At 57.6% G+C, this 19,600-nt stretch overlaps 1 protein-coding gene across 12 annotated transcripts in view; it reads left to right on the top strand.

The window, feature by feature from the left end:
* The first annotated feature begins 743 nt into the window (after window positions 1-743).
* The window catches only part of PLEKHG5 (pleckstrin homology and RhoGEF domain containing G5), a 30,095-nt gene continuing 11,238 nt past the window's right edge, over window positions 744-19,600 (top strand). For 2 of the 12 annotated variants that reach the window (XM_054236867.2, XM_035307572.3), the window contains exons 1-3: window positions 744-856; window positions 1,612-1,688; window positions 19,258-19,387. In XM_054236867.2, coding sequence (XP_054092842.1) covers window positions 853-856; window positions 1,612-1,688; window positions 19,258-19,387 — 211 coding nt within the window. In that variant the 5' untranslated portion in view covers window positions 744-852. Of the gene's footprint in view, window positions 857-1,611; window positions 1,689-4,584; window positions 4,726-5,668; window positions 5,797-11,000; window positions 11,040-11,338; window positions 11,483-12,289; window positions 12,730-19,257; window positions 19,508-19,600 lie in introns of those variants that run through there. The other 10 variants (XM_035307574.3, XM_035307575.3, XM_078330225.1 and 7 more) reach the window with 9 other exon arrangements.

The following is a 19,600-nucleotide window of genomic DNA, read 5'->3' as shown; positions in this document are numbered from 1 at the left end:
TCTGTCCGCGTTTGGACTTCAATAATTTTTTTTTTTTTTTTTTTTTTTGAGATGGAGTTTCGCTCGTTACCCAGGCTGGAGTGCAATGGCGCGATCTTGGCTCACCGCAACCTCCGCCTCCTGGGTTCAAGCAATTCTCCTGCCTTAGCCTACCGAGTAGCTGGGACTACACCACCACGCCCAGCTAATTTTTTTATTTTTAGTAGAGATGGGGTTTCACCTTGTTGACCAGGATGGTCTCGATCTGTTGACCTCGTGATCCACCCGCCTCGGCCTCCCAAAGTGCTGGGATTATAGGCGTGAGCCACCGCGCCCGGCCTGGACTTCGATAAAGTTTAAAACTCTGAACCAACAGAGGAGAAGCAGCAAGAGCAGTGGCAGGCGAGTCCCTCCCGTGACAGCCCCCACCCTGCGCGGGGCAGCCTCCGTGTTGCCATGGAAACTGACCTCGGAGACCGCGATCCTGGGCGGGGGTGGGGGCTTCGCGGGGGTCCCGGGCTGCATTCCTGCGGACCCGCACCCTCCGTGTGGATGGCACCCTCCAGGCCGCAGCCGTACTGGCTTCCTGAGCCACCCTGGTGCCCTCCCTGCTGGAGGTGGAGGCCGCCTCCGGACCGCAGCGCGCAGGGGCCGGGGAGCCGGGACGGGAGGGGTGATACCGTCGGCGCCGAGGCCCGGCCGCGCTCCCGCCCCGCGCCCCCCGTCCCCGAGGCGGGGCCGCCGCGGCTCCTCCCCGCCCACCTGCCCCGCCCGCCTCCCGCGCGAGGGTCCGGCAGCCGCGGCGCTGCGGCCTCCCAGTCCCCGTCGTCCCCGGCGCCCCGCCCGCCCCCAGCGCGGCCCCGCGCCTGGTCCATGGGTGAGTGCGGGCGGGGGTCCCGGCGGGCGGGGGTCCCGGAGGGAGCGCGGCGGGGGTCTGGGGGTCGGGCCGGCTCCTAACCTCCTTCTGGAGGGCCTGCTCCAGGCAAGGGGGTGGGCGCCGACCGGGCTCCGGGCGGGTACCCAAACTCGGCCCCCAAGTCGGGGGGTGCTGCCGAGGCTTCTCTCCGTCTCCCCCCGCCTCTCGCTGGCTGGGCCGCTCTGCCCCCATCGCGGTGCACTCCAGCCCCCAGGAAGAGATAGATTGGAGGGGGCCAAATTCAGGGTCAAAGATGAGTCTCGGGGAACGGGGGTTGCCCCAGAGCGTCGGGGGCTCCTCTGTCTCTAAAGGGAGCGATGCAGGGCGCAGGGTTAGCAGGAATCTGGGACCCTGGAGTCTTCTACCCCCAGCAGCCCTACCGAGACCCCTTGGGAAGTCTGGGGCCCCAAAAGGTCACTGAGCGCTCCTCCACTTAACTCCCAGACTAGAGGGAGGAGAAAGGGAGCAGCTTATTTCCAAAGATGTTTTCTCCCTGTGGAATCTGGATAATTTCCCTGGGGAACTGCAGGAGAAAAGGGCTCTGCAAACAGATTCCCGTGCAGATAAGTTGGCATTTAAGAGAGAAAGGGACGTTGACCTCCTTTGAAGGGAGGACTGAGGAGATTGCCCCACCCTCCTCTGGTCGGGAGGCCACTGGGGCCCAGGGGGAAGCCTGGGTGCCCCGCTGACTGATGCCCTCTGCTCCTCCCCTGCAGATGACCAGAGCCCAGCGGAAGAGAAGGGACTTCGCTGTCAGAACCCCGCCTGCATGGACAAGGGGCGGGCAGCCAAGGTAAGGGAGGCTGGAGAGCCTGGGACCCTTGGGGGCAGAGGGGCCAGGGTTCTAACTGCCCTCTCTATCCCAGCACCAGTTCTCCACAGATCCTGGCATGGGTGCGGCCGGCTGGGCCACAGCGTCCTCTGGGTTCAAGGGTAGGTGGGACCACAGTGTGTTTGGTTTGGGAGGCAGAGGGCCTCGACCCGGCTCAGGAACAGTGGAGTCAGGGGACTTCTACAAGAACAGGGGTGTGGGGGTTCCCTAAAGTCCTTTGCTGCACTGTGGTCCTTACAACCATTCTGAGGTGACAGGAGCTGTAGCCCCATGTCACAGATGAGGAAGCAGAGGCTCAGCCAGGGGAAGTGGTCTCCCACGGTGCTGGTGTAGTGCCCAGCTGGCACCCTTCCTGTGGTACTCGGCCACTCCTCAGGCCTGGGCATGGGTCTGAGGTGCTTTGGCACATGGTGAGTGTGACCATGGTCCTGGGGATGACAAAAGGAGGAAGGGGCCCTGGAGTGCCGGCGGTCGAGAGCTGGGAGTGGGGAAAAGTATAAATCAGGGAGAAAGGGAGCGGGAAGAAGGATAGCAGTACTGCCTGGGCGCTTCTGCCTGTGATGTGCTGGGCTCGGTGCCACCTGCTTTCCGTGCCATATGCACTGCTTGTGGCAGCTCTGCAGGGAAGGCATCATCACCCTGTTTTCCAGATGAAGATACCAAGGTTCAGAGAGGTCCAGTGATTTGGCCAAGGCTCCACAGCTCATGAGAGGTGGAGCCAGAGTTTGGAGCCAGGATGGGCCCCTCCCAGCAACCATTTACATGACAGTAGTAATAACTGCGCAGCTTAGTATGGGTCCAGGCACCGGGACTCACTGATTCCTCCTTCTGGCTTTCTGAGATAGTCCTGTCCTTATTCCCACTTACAGATGGGGAAACTGAAGCTCAGAGAGGTGAAGCGGCTCGCTCAGGGACAGACTGCTAGGAAGTGGGAGAGCTGGGATTTGAACCCAGTACCCAGGTCTGCATCATACCAGGGTCCGTTTTGCCTTCCACTGTGTGTCTCAGGGCTGCCAGCTGTGGGAAATGTAAAATGCCACCCCCACCCCCCTCGCTCCCCTCCACCACTCCACCCAGACACACACACACACTCATTCTGCACAGGACTGCAGTGAGGGAAAAGGAGAACTGCTGTGGGGGCGGGGTGGGGAGGGGGCAGCCTCCAGTTGCCGTGGTCACCAGGCGGGGGGTGATGTGATGTCAGATACAATCTGCTGGCACGGATGGTGCCTGGCATTGGGCTCTGGCATTGGCTGGTTGCCTCTTTCCCAGATGGGGGCTCCTGGCAACAAATTGGCCTCAGCTCCCCACAATATGCATCCTGCCAGAGGCCTGCAGAGCCCCGAGGCTTTTGCCTGATCTGCAGGGTGGCTGGGGCACCAAGGCACACCATTTCAGCCCCTCCTCTGGACAGCTGCTCCCAGGGCAGGCCCCCAAGCTGCTCAGGCAGGGGCAGGGGTGGGAGGGTCCAGCCTTCATAGAGGTGAGTCCTGGGAGAAGAGAGCTGGTCTCAGAGTGGGTGTGGTCCCTCTACAGCCTCCAGACCGAGCCTCCAGCCCTGGCCTGCCTAGAACTCAGCACAGCTGACATTAGTATCAGCTGATGAAGGTCACCCAGCCTGCACTGGGAGAGTGTGGGCCCTGTCACCACTAGGATGTCCTTTCAGACAAATGGCACAAACTCATTGTAGGGGCAGAAATGCCTGAATGATCAGAGGCACAGAGGGCCAGTCAGAGAGGGCATCCTGGAGGAGGGGGCCTTTAATGGATGTGAAAACATGGATAGGCAGAACAGAGGCAAGGGAGAAGCTGTGCGGCCCTGGGGAACACTTCTCTGAGCCCCAGGTTCCTCATCTGTAAAATAATCCTGCAGTGAGGATGAAGAGAAGCCCATATATAAGGTGCTTAGCATAGAGCCCGGCACAGTGTAGGTGTGCAGGGTGTCCTGGGAGTGGGGGTAACAAAGACACCTCTAGACCTTGGGTGTGGCCTCTGTACCTGCCCTGGGATCTAAGGCCTCTCCAGGCTCCATCCCAGCCACAGCTTCTTGCACATAGGTGGAGCTGAGAGTGTGGGGAGATTGAGGCGGGGTGATGATATTGCGGGTTCCCCCTGCCCTCCTTCAAGGTGGCCACGGGACAGTGTATGAATCCCCAGCTCCCTGCTGGGCTCCACTGGACACTCTGCTCCAGGTGTAGTCAGGGCACCTGAGGTCACAAGGAGGTGTGGAGGAGGACACTTGTGGTCCTGGGCCACAGAGGACACTGGGCCACCAGGTGAGGGTATTTATCATGGAGGAGGTAGTGATTCCAGCAGCCACCACTGATCAGCATGTGCTGTGCGCCAGGCCCTGCCTTAGCACCTGGCACAGGAACCTCATCTGACCATCTCTTTCTCTGCAGTAGGGGCTACCCCATCTCTGTTTCCTAGAGAGGACCCTGCAGATTGGTGAGGTAAAATTATTTCGCAAGCAAGGCAAGACCAGGACTCACACCAGGCCTGCCTGTCCTCAGAGCCTCCCATTTCTACAGAGCTCTCAGGAGGAAAGCTGTGAATTTTTCTGCACAGCTCCCAAGGGCCTTGACAGGGAGGTGGGGTTTGGCACAGTACAGGCAAGTTTCCAGCAGCTGGAGCTATCCCCGAAGTAGAGTAGTGAGCACCCCACCACTACACATATGCACACAGAGACAGAAAGGGAAGCATAGAGGGGATCACAGTGTGGAGCAGAGGTTGGACGGGAGCATCTCAGAGTTCCCTTGCAGCTTAACAATGGCCTGTGAGGTGGCAGAGATGAGTCAGGGTGTGCGTGTGTGGAGGGAGTGGTGAGATGAAGGCCAGGGAGAGGAAGGGGTGGATCTGAGGTCCCCATGGAGAAGGAACAGGCAGGATGTGAATAACGGGAGAGGGAATCACCTATTCTCCTGGGCAATGCTTTGAGGGTGAACAGCGCAGAGCAGGATCCTGGGAAATGGCCAGCCAGGTTTGGGCCATCTCTGGAGGTGACTGGTCCCTGGAGAGAGGTGGTGGGGCTGTCAGCCAAAGAAAGGGGCAGGGCCAGGGAAACAATGCAAGGGGACTCCTGGGTTTTGGCTAAGTAATTTTGGGGGAGCAGGTGAAGACATGGGGCCCCTGGCCCAGCCAGGAGCTGCCGTAGGATAGGCCTGGCCCCAAGGGTGGGGTGGGGCAGTCTGGAAGTTTGGTCCTGGGAAGGGGTGGGGAAGGTGGTGTAGAAAGCTTGAAAGTTCGGAATAGCTGGTGGACCTGAACCCCGCCTTCTCGAGTGGGCCCCCTGTACCCATACCCTTCCCAGTCCTGAGCCCAGAGTTATTCTAAACTCCCGCTGCTGGGAAAGGGAAACTGGGAACCACTAAATGGCGGAATGGCACCCTTTTTCGGCCATGCCACCTGGGCCAGAAATAAAAAGGTAGGGGGCGTAGAAAAGCGGGCTGTTTCTGGGGCACCGCGGAGGCCACAGATCCGAATCCAGCTTTTTATAATGGAGCGGAAGCGAGCCTGGCTCCGGGCGATTCCGGGGCGGGCTTGGCCTGCGGGTCCCTTTGCCTGGTCCCCTTGGGCTATTCTGTCGCGGGGAGGCTTCCTGTCGCGGGCCCTAGTCTCCCCCCACCCCTCTTCCGGGATGGGCGAGCCCCTGTCTTCAAGCCTAGGTTAATGACCAGGGACTTTGAACTTTTTGGAGATCTGCAAAGGGCTGGCCCCTAGGGGACTGCGACGCCCCCCCCCTCAGCGCCTCCCCTGAGCCCGGATCCTGGATTACCCCAAGCAACGGCCCGGCCTCCAGTCACCTCCCTTGGTCCAGCGCAGGGCCCTTCCTCGGACCCCTCCTCTCCCCCGTCCCAGCCGGGCGGCGCCGTTGGTACATCCCGGCCCGTCCAGGTGGTAGCGCCCGCGCGGCTACCGTAATTCCCGTACGTACCGCACCCCAGTCGGCTTGGAGTCGACTGAGCCGGTACCGCGGCTCCCGTCCCCCTCTCCCCGCGCGCCCCATGAGGCTTTGGCAGTCTTGGCCTGAGCCCCAGACACAGGGGAGGAGACCCTGGTCCTGTTCCTAGGTGAGTCGCGGGGAAGTGGGAGCTGTGCTCCGGACGCGGGGTGGGTCTGGGCACCAGGACCTCCCTAAACCGGGTCCCACGTAGTGCCAAGCCTGTGAGTGGGTACGGGGTCCTCACCAGCTATATCTCCGTTTACTTGAAGGTGGAATGGGTTCAAGCGCCCGCGCCCGCCCCCGCCCCAGTGTTTCTAGGGTGGGGCGGCTCGGAGATACGGCAGTGAGGAGTCTATGAGACCCCGGTCCCGGTATGAGGGGTGTTGGCGGGCTGGGGGATCCTGGAGGGACCTGGGCTCGCGGCGTGGCTGGGAGGCTCAGCCGACCCTGCCCCTTCGGTCAGTCCGAGTCGGTCCCAGGCGGAAAAGCTCTCTCGAGGCCAGCAGGGGGCGCCAGAGGCTGCGCCTCGAACAGTCTGCGCGGCCCCAGGCACCCACTTGGGGGTCGGGGATGCGGGGGGTGGGGGGGGGCCTTGAACCTGAGGAGTCCCTGGCCTGCCTTGGTGGAAACCTGGGAAATGGAGGCCAAGGGGGCCTCTAGAGATTCCTTAATAACTCCTCAGGTTGAGGGAGCTCAGGGGTACATTACGGTTCCCTTGCCCCTTGGCCAGGGTCCCCGAACATACTAGGACCTGGCAGCCATCCCCATATACTGAATTCTAGAGAAGGGCCAGTGCCCTCTCAGCACAGTTGGGGAGATTGAAGCCCAGTGGGGGAAGGACAGGGGTACATGGGCTCCAGACCAGGTCTTCTGAAGCCCAGGCAGGTGTCCTCTTCCCTCTCTCCCTACCAAGGAGCCTTCTAAGTGGTACCAGGGAAGGGGTTGCTCCGAAGACACACGCTGGGGTCTGGGGCTGGGAACTGCAGGGGCCCGGCAAAAGGGGATGTTCACAGACTGCAGCCCTGCCCTCTCTCTCTAGCTCTGGGTTCTAGCCTTGGGTATCCCAGCCAGGACCACTCTCTGGGGAGGAAGGGGCATTCCTGGCTTTTAGGACCTGTCCGGGGGGCCTGGCCTGGAGAGAGGTTTTCTGTGCCCCTGCCATCTGCCCAGCACAGGGCAGGACCTTAGGTCAGGGAAGCCTCAGAACCCAAAGGGTGATGGGTGAGGCCTGGGCCTAGGGGAAAGGAGGGTGGGTGGGCCGGGTGGAGCTTAGAGAGCCTTCTGGCAGAGCTGCCCCGCCCTTGCTGGCCTGCCTACGCATGCAGCCTCCACCCCGGATTTCCAGGGTGTCTGGTGGGGCCTTTCGACTAGCAGGCTCCCAGGGGAGCTTAGCCCTGGGGGGAACCCTGGCAAGGACATCCTCCAGCCAGAGAGCCCGGACTCCTGGTTCCAGGCCCATCTGCTGTCTGCAGAGCCTGGAGCTGGCCCCAGACCAGTGTCCTCTCCTGGACAGGGAGGTCCCTCTCTCACCCAGACCAGGCTGGAGCCCCAGCTTGTTATGGGGCAGGGATACCCCGGGGACCCCTTGGTTTCCCTTCTGCTTTTCCGGGACTGGGGGAGGTGGTACTGAGGGAGAACAGCCGTGTGGGGGGCTCCTGCCTGGGAGTCTCCATTATTCATCCGCCTCCGCATCTGGTTTCTGGGTATCAGTTTCAACAAGCCGGCCCTGACTCACAAGCCTGGAGCTGGGGCTGGGCTGGGGAGGGGCCCCCTCCCCAGGGAGTCTGGGGCCAGGACTTCTTGGGCCTGCCCCTGAGCTGTTCCAGCTCCCTGCTTTGGAAAGGAGGTGGGAACTCAGGAGCCTGCCTAGGCCCACCCCCCTGCCCTGGTACAGGGGTTGGCAACTCCTTTCTGATCCACCCTCTTGCCCCTAAGGAGCAGTCCCCAATCCTGGCTGAGTACCCAGGCAGCAGCCTCACTCAGGGATGGCCAGGGCCCAGGCACTCAGGTGACCTCTGGTGATCTGGCCTGACCCAGCTGGTGGTCTCCACTTGATGCAATCTGGCTACCCCACACCAGTGGGCTCTCCACAAGCTGGCTTTGGAATCTGTCATGTTTTAAGGAAGGCAGTCTCCAAGGCCCTGTTGCCCCAACCAACATTCAGCTGTCTTCAGGTCCCACCCGGGCCCTGGGCCTGAGACACCCATTTCCCCACGTAGCAGCTGGTGACTTTGGGCAAGTTGGTTGACAGGTTGACATTTATCTGTTCAATGGGGGTAGTAACAGCATCTCCTCCAAAGAATCTTTGAGAAGAGTGAATGGGATTTACTGTCCAGAACTCCTGGGACAGGCGAGGCACTCCGGGAATGCTCAGTGAAATGCAGTTATCTGCCTCTGGGGCAGCACGGGGTGGAGGTCTGGGGCAAGGCCACCCAATTTGAAGTTGGAACTCACCTGCCCAGGGCCAGCTGGTCCAAGGTCATGGATGCTAGGAAGAGGAAGAGACCTTTGGTCTGGCAGTGGGGAAGGCTCTGTGGACCGTTGGCCACAGGAGGGGATATCCTGGCCAAGCCCTTTCCTGTCCCCGTGTCCTTCTGTGGCATGAAGGCCCTTCTTCCTTCGTCCATCCGTTCGCTGATCTCATCTCTACCAAGCACACCTACTGTGCACCAGGACTGTTGCCACCTGGCAGTGGTCACCCAGCCTAGAGCGGCAGGGACCAGGGCTGCTCTGCCAGGTGGGCCACCAGGGTTACCTAAGTGCCGAGGACACAGTGAGATCCAGATGGCCAAGGCCCTGGCCTCTGGAGAGGATAGTCTAGTAGGGAAGAATGATAATAAAAAAGCGAATAGTAAGAAATGCTGAGAAGGAAATAATTTAAAGGAATTGACAGTGGGAGGGTAAGGGTGGTTTATTCTGAAGTAGGAAAGGACACCTTGGAGGTAACATTTAAGTTGGAGCTTGGTGCCAGCTGTTTGGAGATGGGGGTATGTGGAATTCCAGACAAGATACAGAGGTGAAGGCCCTGAGCTTGGTGAGCTGTAGGGAGAGAAGGCAGACTGGCAGGTCTGTGCTGACCAGCTGGGAATTGAGGCGGGAGCCAGGCCGTGGTGGGATTTTATTCTAAGCAAAATGGTAAGGTTTAGTTTTCAAAACTCTGTCTGTTGGCTGGGCATGGTGGCTCATGCCTATAACCTCAGCACTTTGGGAGGCCAAGGTGGGTGGATCGATTGAGATCAGGAGTTTGTGACCAGCCTGGCTACCATGGTGAAACCCCATCTCTACTAAGATACAAACATTAGCTGGGCATGGAGGTGGGTGCCTATAATCCCAGCTACTCAGGAGGCTGAGAATCGCTTGAACCTGGGAGATGGAGGTTGTGGTGAGCCAGGATCACGCTGCTATACTCCAGCCTGGGCAACAGAGCAAGATTCTGTCCCCCCGCAAAAAAAAAACAAACAACTCTGAGTTGGGCGTGGTGGCTCATACCTGTAATCCCAGCACTTTGGGAGGCCATGGTGTGCAGATCGCCTGAGGTCAGGAGTTCAAGACCAGCCTGATCAACATGGAGAAACCCCATCTCTACTAAAAATACATAATTAGCCAGGCATGGTGGCACACGCCTGTAATCCCAGCTACTCGGGAGACTGAGGCAGGAGAATCCCTTGAACCTGGGAGGTGGAGGTTGTGGAGAGCTGAGATTACGACATTGCACTCCAGCTGGGCAACAAGAAAGAAAAAAAAAAAACCTCTGCCCTCTGCCTGTGGTGTAGACAGTGGGTAACTTGGATTTTGGGAGCGGTGACAGCCCTGGGAGTCTCCCAGCCTCTGATAAATTGCTGCTGCCCTCCCAAAGCCATCTCATAGACCCTCTTTCTCCATGGAACCAGGTGGAGGAGGTGCTGTTAGGGATGGGTGGTCTGATGACAGACAGCGTGGCTACCCCACCTCCAAGGGTACTGAGGAGTGTCCCAAGGAGGCCATTCCAGAATCCCAGAGCTAGTCTGGGTTTCAGTCTTGCCCATGGACTTATGTCTCTCTCTCTTTTTTTTTTTTTTTTTTGAGACAGAGTCTCACTCTGTTGCCAGGCGCCAGGCTGGAGTGCAATGGCACAATCTTGGCTCACTGCAACCTCCGCCTCCTGGGTTCAAGCAATTCTCCTGCCTCAGCCTCTCAAGTAGCTGGGACTACAGGCACACACCACCATGCCCAGCTAATTTTTTTGTATTTTTAGTAGAGATGGGGTTTCACCATGTTGGCCAGGATGGTCTCGATCTCTAGACCTCGTGATCCGCCTGCCTCGGCCTCTCAAAGTGCTGGGATTACAGGCGTGAGCCACTGCACCCGGCCTCTTTTTTTTTTCCACCTTGTTGTTATCACAGTAAGTCACTACCAGCAGAGGACTTATGTCTCTTTATGTCACTTTATCCCCCACCCTGTGAATGGGGATAATAGTGCCTGCCCTGCCTTCCTGGGAATCAGTGTAAAAGCGCTTTGACAGCCACGTTGTGGTGACCCCAGCACTAAAGTCTGGGGTGGGGGGTGGGGGTGTGGTTTGCATCCTCTCTGTCTGTGCCGAGTGCCCCCTAGTGGTGGGGACCCAGCCTAGAGCCACAGGGACCTGGGCTGCTGTGCCACGTGGGTTCCAGGGTTTCCTGATGCCTACACCTCACCCAGCTCCCTGGGACTGCCCAGGACAGCCTCTCAGAGCAGCCCTCCTTCGGCCCACGGCCCTTTCCAGAAGCTACCGGCCCTTAGCTCTTGGCCTCTGCCATACCTGGGCAGTGGGCAATAAGGGGGGTGTCCCTGGGGCTCAGGCTCTCAGGTTAGGGTCGCCAAGATGATGGAGGGACTGAGATGAGTGCCGGTTGTGAGGTTGGGGTGGGTGTGTGACTGGAATAGAGAGGGGTGTCCTCGGGGCGCCTTAGAGAGCCAGGGCGTAGGACCCCGAGGGAAATGTGTCCCGTCCTGGCCTCCCCCTTCTTGTGCCTGTATTCTAAAAGCTCCCTCGCTGGGAGGAAGAAGGGGTCCCCTGGGCTGAAGCTCTGATGCGGGGTTGGGGGTCTCCAGGAGGAAGGGAGGAGGGAAGGTGCCCTTCTGGCTGGGAGGAACCCTTGGTGTTGGCGCTGGGGTGGAGACCACAACAGAGTGGGCACCCCCAGGTCTGGGGGCGTCGGGTGGCCCAGGGCAGGGGCTCTGCAGTCTCCATGTGAGGTGGGGGGTGTCGCTAGCATCCTCCACCTCCAGCATTCAAGGAGCTCCCCAGGAGAGGGAGCAAGTTCTGAGGGGCTCTCTGAGCTGGGCATTGGCACTGGTGTTGAGGAGGGAGTCAGAGCAGAGAGGGGCCCCGGGCCGTGCAGAGGCGCAGAGGTGGGGGTCCCCCGGGGCTGGGCAGAGGCGGGGAGGTGGGGGTCCTCCGGGGCAGAGGCGGGGGCATGGGGGTCCCCGGGGCCGGACAGAGGTGAGGGTGTGGGGGTTCCCGGGCAGGGAGGTGGGGATCCCCAGGGCTGGGCGGCGGGGGCCCGGGCGGGAGGTAGGTATCCACCTTCCTGGGGGACTGGGAGCTGTTCCGGGCCCAGCCTTCCCTGGGGTCCCCGAGCTCGCCGGGGGCGGGCGCGGCCGCACAATGGCAGGAAGCGGGGCTCTGCGCTTTGTCCGGCGGGCGGCGCAGACTGCGGCTTCCTCCGGCCGCCATGGGGACGGGACCCGGTGTCTCCGGGCGCCTAGCGGCCTCCAAGCCAGGCCCGGGGCTGCCCTCGCGGGACTCGGAGACCTCCTGGGCCAGGGGTCGTGCCCGAGATGGTGAAGGCCAGGTATGGGGCCGGGATGGGGTGGGGATGGGGCAGCCGCCCAGCCCTGCGCGGGAGGCCGGGGCAGGGGTGCGTATGAATGTGGGCCCCGTGACCCCCCCGCCCGGGCTAAGGAGGCGGCCCCTGGCAGATGAGCCCCCTACCTGGGCAGCTGCACCCTGGGGAGGGGGACCTGGGACTCCGGGGTGTGTCCCCTCCAGCCAAGATGTCTCCGCCAACCCTTGGTCCTTTGTGTCTGGTGCCAGCTCCGGACGCACCTGTGGGTCCCAGGCCCTGTGTAGGGCCGCCCCCTCCCTTTCTTCCTCTGCCCTGGCCCTGCCCACAGCCTCCTTCCCCCCCACCCCCAGGCCTCTGTTTCTCCTTCTGCCTCTGGCCCCAGCCTTTGTATGAGGGAGGGAGTCTGGCTCTCTGTCCCTATCCTCACAGGCATCTGTTCCCCAAAGGGCCTCCCCTCTATTATTTGAGCTGCCTGGCGTTAGAGAGGGTGGGAGCTGGTTCTTCCCATGGGTGGGCTCTCCTCCCTTGGGGTCAGACCTGGACCCTAGTGTCCCTCCCACAGGACAGAGTCAGGACAGGGTGGGTAGGTAGCAGGGGAGGGCAGTTGGGTCTGAGAAAAGGGGCTAGAGTGTGGCTCCTCGAGGAGCCCATTTGGCTTTAGTGCTGGGGGAGTCCTGCCCCTGGAGGAGCTGGGGAGACTCTGGGGTTTGGGGGTGGGACGTGAGGCAGGATGGGGAGCAGAAACTTCATGAGGGGCTCTGCCCATCCCACCTTCCCGGTTGGGCTCATGGTTTTCCCTGGGGGGGTTTCCAGAACTTCATCTTCAACCAGGCCTGCTCGATAAAGTCAGGAGCCACCTGGTTCAGTTCCTGGGCCTGAGCTTCACTGCACCCCCAGTGCCCCTGAGCCTGGAGGCTGCTGAGAAGAGGGAAGCGGATGAGGTCAGGCAGGCCTGGGCACCAGCTCCCGCGGCAGCCGGAGGAGTCAAGCAGTCTCGGTGACGGTAGTGGCCACCCAGACCAGCACAGCAGGGAAACTGGTCTCCACAGTCTTTCTAGTGATCCAGGGTGCGGGGCATCATAGGGCTCAGTCCATGTTTGTTGAATACTGACTCTTCTATAAGGAGTGAATCAAGGTATAAAATCTGCTGTCTGGGCCGGGCGTGGTGGCTCACACCTATAATCCCAGCACTTTGGGAGGCCGAGGCAGGTGGATCACGAGGTCAAGAGATCGAGACCATCCTAGTCAACAAGGTAAAAACCCATCTCTACTAAAAATACAAAAATTAGCTGGGCATGGTGGTGCGTGCCTGTAGTTCCAGCTACTTGGGAGGCTGAGGCAGGAGAATTGCTTGAACCCAGGAGGCGGAGGTTGCGGTGAGCCGAGATCGTGCCATTGCACTCCATCCTGGGTAACAAGAGCAAAACTCCGTCTCAAAAAAAAAAAAAAAAAATGCTGTCTGTATATTGGATTGATTAAATACCAGAATGTGGCACAGAATCAGAAGAGTCTCAGAGACCCTCCCAGAACTCCTCCAACCTAGCATGGCTCCTGCCATGTCACCTCCTATCTGCGGTGAGGCCAGGGCTTGGGTCATAGGCAGGTTTGTGGCCCCAGCTGGCACCGGGAAATCTAAGAAGGCCCAGAAAGGACTGGAGCGGAAGCCTCTGCCAGGCTGGCTGGGCACAGAGGCCAGAGGGCTGTAGAGTCCAGAGATGGGGGTGGGGTCCTGGGAAGAGGGGACAAGGTGAGGCAGGGCTCTTCCCTAGATCATTCTCGTGAGGAGACACCAGAAGCTTGGGCTCCCTGAAGCTGCAAAGCCTGATGTTTCTCTCAGCAGTGCCCTGTGGGTTCAGGGTGAGGGTGTGGGTAGAGCACCGGCTGAAGAGAGCTTAGTGATTTTTGTAGTTTTTGTTTTGTTTTGTTTTGAGATGGAGTTTCGCTCTTGTTGCCCAGGCTGGAGTGCAGTGGCACAATCTTGGCTCACCGCAACCTCCACCTCCAGGGTTCAAGCGATTCTCCTGCCTCAGCCTCCCGAGTAGCTGTGATCACAGGCGTGTGCCAGCACAACTGGCTAATTTTGTATTTCTAGTAGAGCCAGAGTTTCTCCATGTTGGTCAGGCTGGTCTCCAACTCCCAACCTCAAGTGATCAGCCCGCCTCGGTCCCCCGAAGTGCTGGGATTACAGGCATGAGCCACTGTGCCCCACTGGTTTTTGTAGGTTTTTTCTTTTTCTTTTCTTTTTTTTTGAGACAGAGTCTCGCTCTGTCGCCCAGGCTGGAGGGCAGTGGCACAATCTTGGCTCACTGTAACCTCTACCTCCCGGGTTCAAGAAATTCTTCTGCCTCAGCCTCCCAAGTAGCTGGGATTATAGGCACCTGCCACCATGCCTGGCTAATTTTTATACTTTTAGTAGAGACAAGTTTTCACCATTTGGCCAGGCTGCTCTTGAACTCCTGACCTCATGATCCACCCACCTCAGCCTCCCAAAGTGCTGAGATTACAGGCATGGTAGCCCTGGTTTTTGTAGTTTTTAAAATTTTTTTGGAGACAGGTGTCACTCTGTCACCCAGGCTGGCACACAGTAGTGTGATCCTGACTCATGGCAGCCTCAACCTCCTGGGCACAAGCAGTCCTCCCACCTCTGCCTCCCAAGTAGCTGGGACTGCAAGAGAGCGCCACCACACCGGCTGAACCAGGGTCTCACTGTGTTGCCCAGGCTGGAGTTTTTTGCACTTTCTTTAACAGTAGATTAAGGCAGAAACCAGAAAGAGCTGCAGGGTTGAGGGATCAATCCCATCACCCCACTTCCAGCCCAGACAGCACAGTTGAAGATCACTCTTGAAGGGCGTGGAAGCAGGGGCACCTGGCGCTCAAGGCTGCCTTCAGGAATCTGGGTCATCCTGTCCCCAGCTGCCTGCCCAGGGCCCAGCTCCATGCAGATCAGCCCCTCCCTGAGCATGCAGGCCTGTTTGGAGTGCCACCTGCCAACCGCCAGTCCTGTGCCCTGTTCCCTTTCCTGTCACATGGAGACACGGAGGCACACGAGAACCAACAGGGCTTGCATCAAACTGAGATTGATTCCCTTCTGTCCCTATAATCCCAGACGACCTGAGGCCGTCCTCTCCCCCAGCCTCTTTCTCCCAAGACACCCATGAGAGGGTGTGAATGTAGTTAAAATTTGGGATACAGGTTGGGTGCCCTAGCTCACGTCTGTAATCCCAGCACTTTGGGAGGCCGAGGTGGGTGGATCACCTGAGGTCAGGAGTTCAGGACCAGCCTGATCAACACAGTGAAACCCATCTCTACTAAAAATCCAAAAATTAGCCAGGCGTGGTGGCATGTGCCTGTAGTCCCAGCTACTTGGAAAGCTGAGACAGGAGAATTGCTTGAACCCGGGAGGTGGAGATTGCAGTGAGCCAAGATATTGCCACTGCTCTCCAGCCTGGGTGACAGAGCAAGACTCTGTCTCAGAAAAAAAAAAAAAAAAATCTGCTATCCAGAGCCCCACATACACTGGCTTCAAGTCCTAGCTCTACTGGCTGTGTGACCTTAGACAAGTGATTTCACCTCTCTGAGCCCTACTTTCCTCTTGTGTGAAATAGGGACAGTAACAGCCCCTATCTTGTAGGATGAGAGTGAGTCGCACATGAAACACCCCCACTGCGGCTCCAGACGCATAATGATCACATTAAAAACGCACTCGGCCGGGCGCGGTGGCTCACGCCTATAATCCCAGCACTTTGGGAGGCAGAGGCGGTTGGATCACGAGGTCAAGAGATCGAGACCATCCTGGTCAACAAGGTGAAACACCGTCTCTACTAAAAATACAAAAATTAGCTGGGCATGGTGGCGCACGCCTGTAGTCCCAGCTACTCGGGAGGCTGAGGCAGGAGAATTGCTTGAACCCAGAAGGAAAAAACCGCACTCAGACTCTTCCCAGTCTCCTTCTCTCTCCTGCCGTCTGTCACTTTCTCTGCTGTCCTCACCCTATTCAGAAATCTGTCTTTCGGCTTTCACCAGCCAGAAACTCTTCAGCACCTCTCCCCTGCCTTAATTCATAAATTAAACAAGTATTTTTGGAGCAGCTGGGGCTGGAGGTCAGGTGCTGAATTGGAAAGAGTAGCATTTCTGTCCTTGCAGAAATGAGCAGGAGTGGAGGCAGCAGGGTGGAATAATATGTGGCCTGTCAGGTGCTGGAAGGGCTGAGGACAGAAAGCGAGTGTGGAGGGTGAATTAGGAGGATGAGAAGGTGACTTGGGGGGAAGCTGTGCAGGGAGGCAGGGAGCTGTGCATTTCAGTATCTGGGAAAAAGCGTCTCAGGCCAGGGATTGGCAGATGTCACAGCTCAGAGGTGGGAGCAGCCCTGAAGGAGTATGTGCCGGAACCACCAGGAGGCCAGTGGTGAGGGGAGTGAGCCGGGATGGAAGAGCAGGACAGGAGGTCCCTGAACGAGGCGACCCTAACCCTAAAAAAAAAGTCAATGTCATGAAAGACTGAAAACTCTTTACCCTTTTGGCTTTTATTCAGAGTGAGATGGGAACCCTTGGAGGGCTTTGAGTAGATACAGTGGGACTCCTCTTTGAACTGGGCCCACCCTAGCTGCCCATGGAGAACATATTATGGGGGATGGGGGTAGCAGTGAGGCCAGTTTTGAGATCATTGTTGTCACCCAGCTGAGAGGTGGCTGGGAAGTGGTACGCTTATGAGCTTTGGCTGGGTTGAGGCCACAGATACTAACCGTGGAGCCAGTGGACTTTTTGGGCTGACTAGATGGAGGTATAACAGAGAGCGTCAAGAGTGACCCCAGGCCGGGCATGGTGGCTCACACCGGTAATCCCAGCACAATTCCAGCACTTTGGGGAGCTGAGGTGGGTGGATCAGTTGAGCCCAGGAGTTTGAGACCAGCCTGGGCAACATGGCGAAACCCTGTCTCTACTAAAAATTAGCTGGCTGTGGTGATGTGTGCCTGTAGTCCCAGCTACTTGGGAGGTTGAGGCAGGAGAATCACTTGAACGCAGGAGGTGAAGGTTGCAGTGAGCCGAGATGGCGCCACTGCATTCCAGACTGGGTGACAGAGACCGTGCCGCAAAAAAAAAGGGAAATCCCCCACCTTGCAGCCATCAGAGGAATCAAATAATTGATTTTAAAAATTGTCAATGTATGCTAAGGCCCTTGAGACCACAGGCTCACACCACCATGCCAGGCTAATTTTTTGTATTTTTAGTACATGGTTTTGCCATGTTGGCCAGGCTGGTCTTTAACTCCTGACCTCAAGCAATTGAGTAAGATCACTGGGGAACAAAACATCTCAAAGTGCCACGCCACAGATTACTTAGTAAGTACAGGGGAAAAAGGGACTGTACAAGGCGCAGAGGTCCCCAGAGGGGCCAGCATTACAGGCGAATAGCAAGAACACACAGTCAGCTCTGCGCCGTCCCCGCCCGAATGCTCGGTTTAAAATTTTCTGAGGAGCACCAGACAGCACCACATGAAGGAGCTCTGTGCCAGCTCGAAGTCTTCAAAAACGTCAGCGTTGGCCAGGCACAGTGGCTCATGCCTGTGATCCCAGCACTTTGGGAGGTCAAGGCAAGCAGATAGCTTGAGCCCAGGGGATCGAGACTAGCCTGGGCAACATAGTGAGACCCTGTCTCCAGTAAAAATAAAAAAATAGCTGGGCGTAGTGAAATGCGCTTAGTAGTCCCAGCTACTAAGGAGGCTGAGGCAAGAGGATTACTTGAGTCTGGCAGGTTGCGGTTGCGTGAGCCATGATCATGCCACTGTACTCCAGCCTGGGCTACAAAGCAAGATTGTCTTGAAGAAAAAAAAAAGTCAAGGTCGTAAAAGACCATAAAAAACAAGTAGGGAGGCTGGAGTACGGTGGCCTGGGCTTGGCTCCCCGCAGCCTCTGTCTTCTGGGTTCAAGCGATTCTCCTGCCACAGCCTCCCAAGTAGCTGGGACTATGGAAACAAACCACCACACCTGGCTAATTTTTTGTATTTTTAGTTGAGATGGGGTTTTGCCATGTTGGCCAGGCTGGTCTTGAACTCCTGACCTCAAGCAATCCACCTGCCTCGGCTTCCCTAAGTCCTGGGATTATAGGCGTGAGCCACACCTCTCCCAGCTGGAATTCATTCTTCTTTTTTTTTTTTGAGATGGAGTCTTGCTCTGTCACCCAGGCTGGAGTGCAGTGGCGAGATCCCGGCTCACTGCAACCTCCACCTCCTGGGTTCAAGCGATTCTTCTGCTTCGGCCTCACGAGTAGATCAGACTACAGGTGTGTGCCACAACGCCCAGCTAATTTTCATATTTTTAGTAGAGATAAGGTTTCACCATATTGGTCAGGCTGGTCTTGAACTCCTGACCTCATGATCCACCCGCCTCGGCCTCCCAAAGTGCTGGGATTACAGGCGTGAGCCACCGCACCCAGCTCAGAATTCATTCTTAAAGGGTAAAGAGACACAACCAAATGCCATGTGTGAATCTCAATTGTTTCCTATATGAGGAAATATACATGTGAGAACATTATGTAGACACTTGGGAAAATGTCACATAGACTATATATGGACTATATATCAAGGTTCAGTTTCCCAAGTGCGACAATTCTACGGGGTTTTATAGGAAAATGTCTTTGTTCTTAGGCAGCACCATGGTTTCTGTCCCAGGGGAGGGGGGTGCTGAGAAGAGAATGGGAGAGAAAGCAGATGTGGCAGATACCAACAACTGGGAGCCCAGGGGTGTGTGGATGTCATGTGCTATTCTTATAATTTTTGGTAGGTTTGAAATATTTTAAAACAAGGCTGGGTGCGGTGGCTCATGCTTGTCACCCCCACACTTTGGGAGGCTGAGGCAGGCGGATCACCTGAGATCAAGAGATCGGTACCAACCCGGCCAACATGGAGAAACCCTGTCTCTACTGTAAATACAAAAAATTAGCTGGGCGTGGTGGTGTAAGCCTATAGTTCCAGATACTCAGGAGGCTGAGGCAGGAGAATCCTTTGAACCTGGGAGGCGCAGGTTGCAGTGAGTCAAGATGGCGTCATTGTACTCCAGCCTGGGCAAGAGAGTGAGATGTCTCAAAAATATTTTAAAAACTGAAAAGAAATATTTAAAACAAAACTTGGGAAGAATAAAGAGTGGAAAGTGAGAACTAGGAAGTTGTGAGTACTGATATCTGTTTACAGAGTCTGGCTGTGAAGAAAAATCGGGAAAGGCAGCGGTAGCTGGAGGGCGAGGTGAGGCCTCTGTAAGATGGAGGCCTAAGGCCGGGCGTGGTGGCTCACACTTGTAATCCCAGAACTTTGGGAGGCCAAGGTCGGTGGATCACTTGAGGCCAGGAGTTTGAGACCAACCTGGGCAATGTGGTGAAACTCACTGTCTACAAAATATACAAAAACTAGCCTGTGGTAGTGTGTGCTTCTAGTCCAAGGTACTCAGGAGGCCGAGGAGGCTAGAGGGTCACTTGAATTTGGGAGGTCAAGGCTGCAGTTAGCCATGAATGTGCCACTGTACTCCCTCAAAGAAAAAAAAAGATGGAGGAATAACCACATGTTGGTGTGCCCACAGGGGAATGATCCAGCAGACAGGAAACCTGATGATGTGGGAGTGGGGGACTCCTGGGGCGGGGTGTCCCCTCACCCTGGATTGAAGGATGGGTCTATTAGGGAGAGCTGGCCCGGTTGGAGCAGGGCGGTTCATTCTGAGTCCCTGTGGTCCGGACAGGGGTGGTGGGATGTGGTGGAGCTCAGGGACCTCCTGAAGGCTTGTGTCCCCACCCCAGGTATGCCACCACGCCGACTGCCAGCAGCTGCACCGCCGGGGGCCCCTGAACCTGTGCGAGGCCTGTGACAGCAAGTTCCACAGCACCATGCATTATGATGGGCATGTCCGCTTCGACCTCCCACCTCACGGTGAGCGCAGGAGGGAGCCCAGCTCGGCCCCCAGAGCTCCCGAGGCATGTTTCCTTAACTGTTGGAACCATGATAGAAGGCCGTCAGAAGGACAAGTCGACTGTAAATAATGAAACCCGAGTATGCCACGGATCCTTTTGTTCCATGTGTTTTTTTAGCAAGAGAAAAAGTCCATGACTGTGCCCCTTCCCGAGGCAGGCGGGTCTCTCTGGT

Source organism: Callithrix jacchus, chromosome 7, assembly GCF_049354715.1.
Source record: "Callithrix jacchus isolate 240 chromosome 7, calJac240_pri, whole genome shotgun sequence".
In the NCBI taxonomy this organism is placed as follows: Eukaryota; Metazoa; Chordata; class Mammalia; order Primates; family Cebidae; genus Callithrix; species Callithrix jacchus.
Note: the sequence above shows the minus strand (reverse complement) of the source record. Positions and strands in the feature narration are given on the sequence as shown.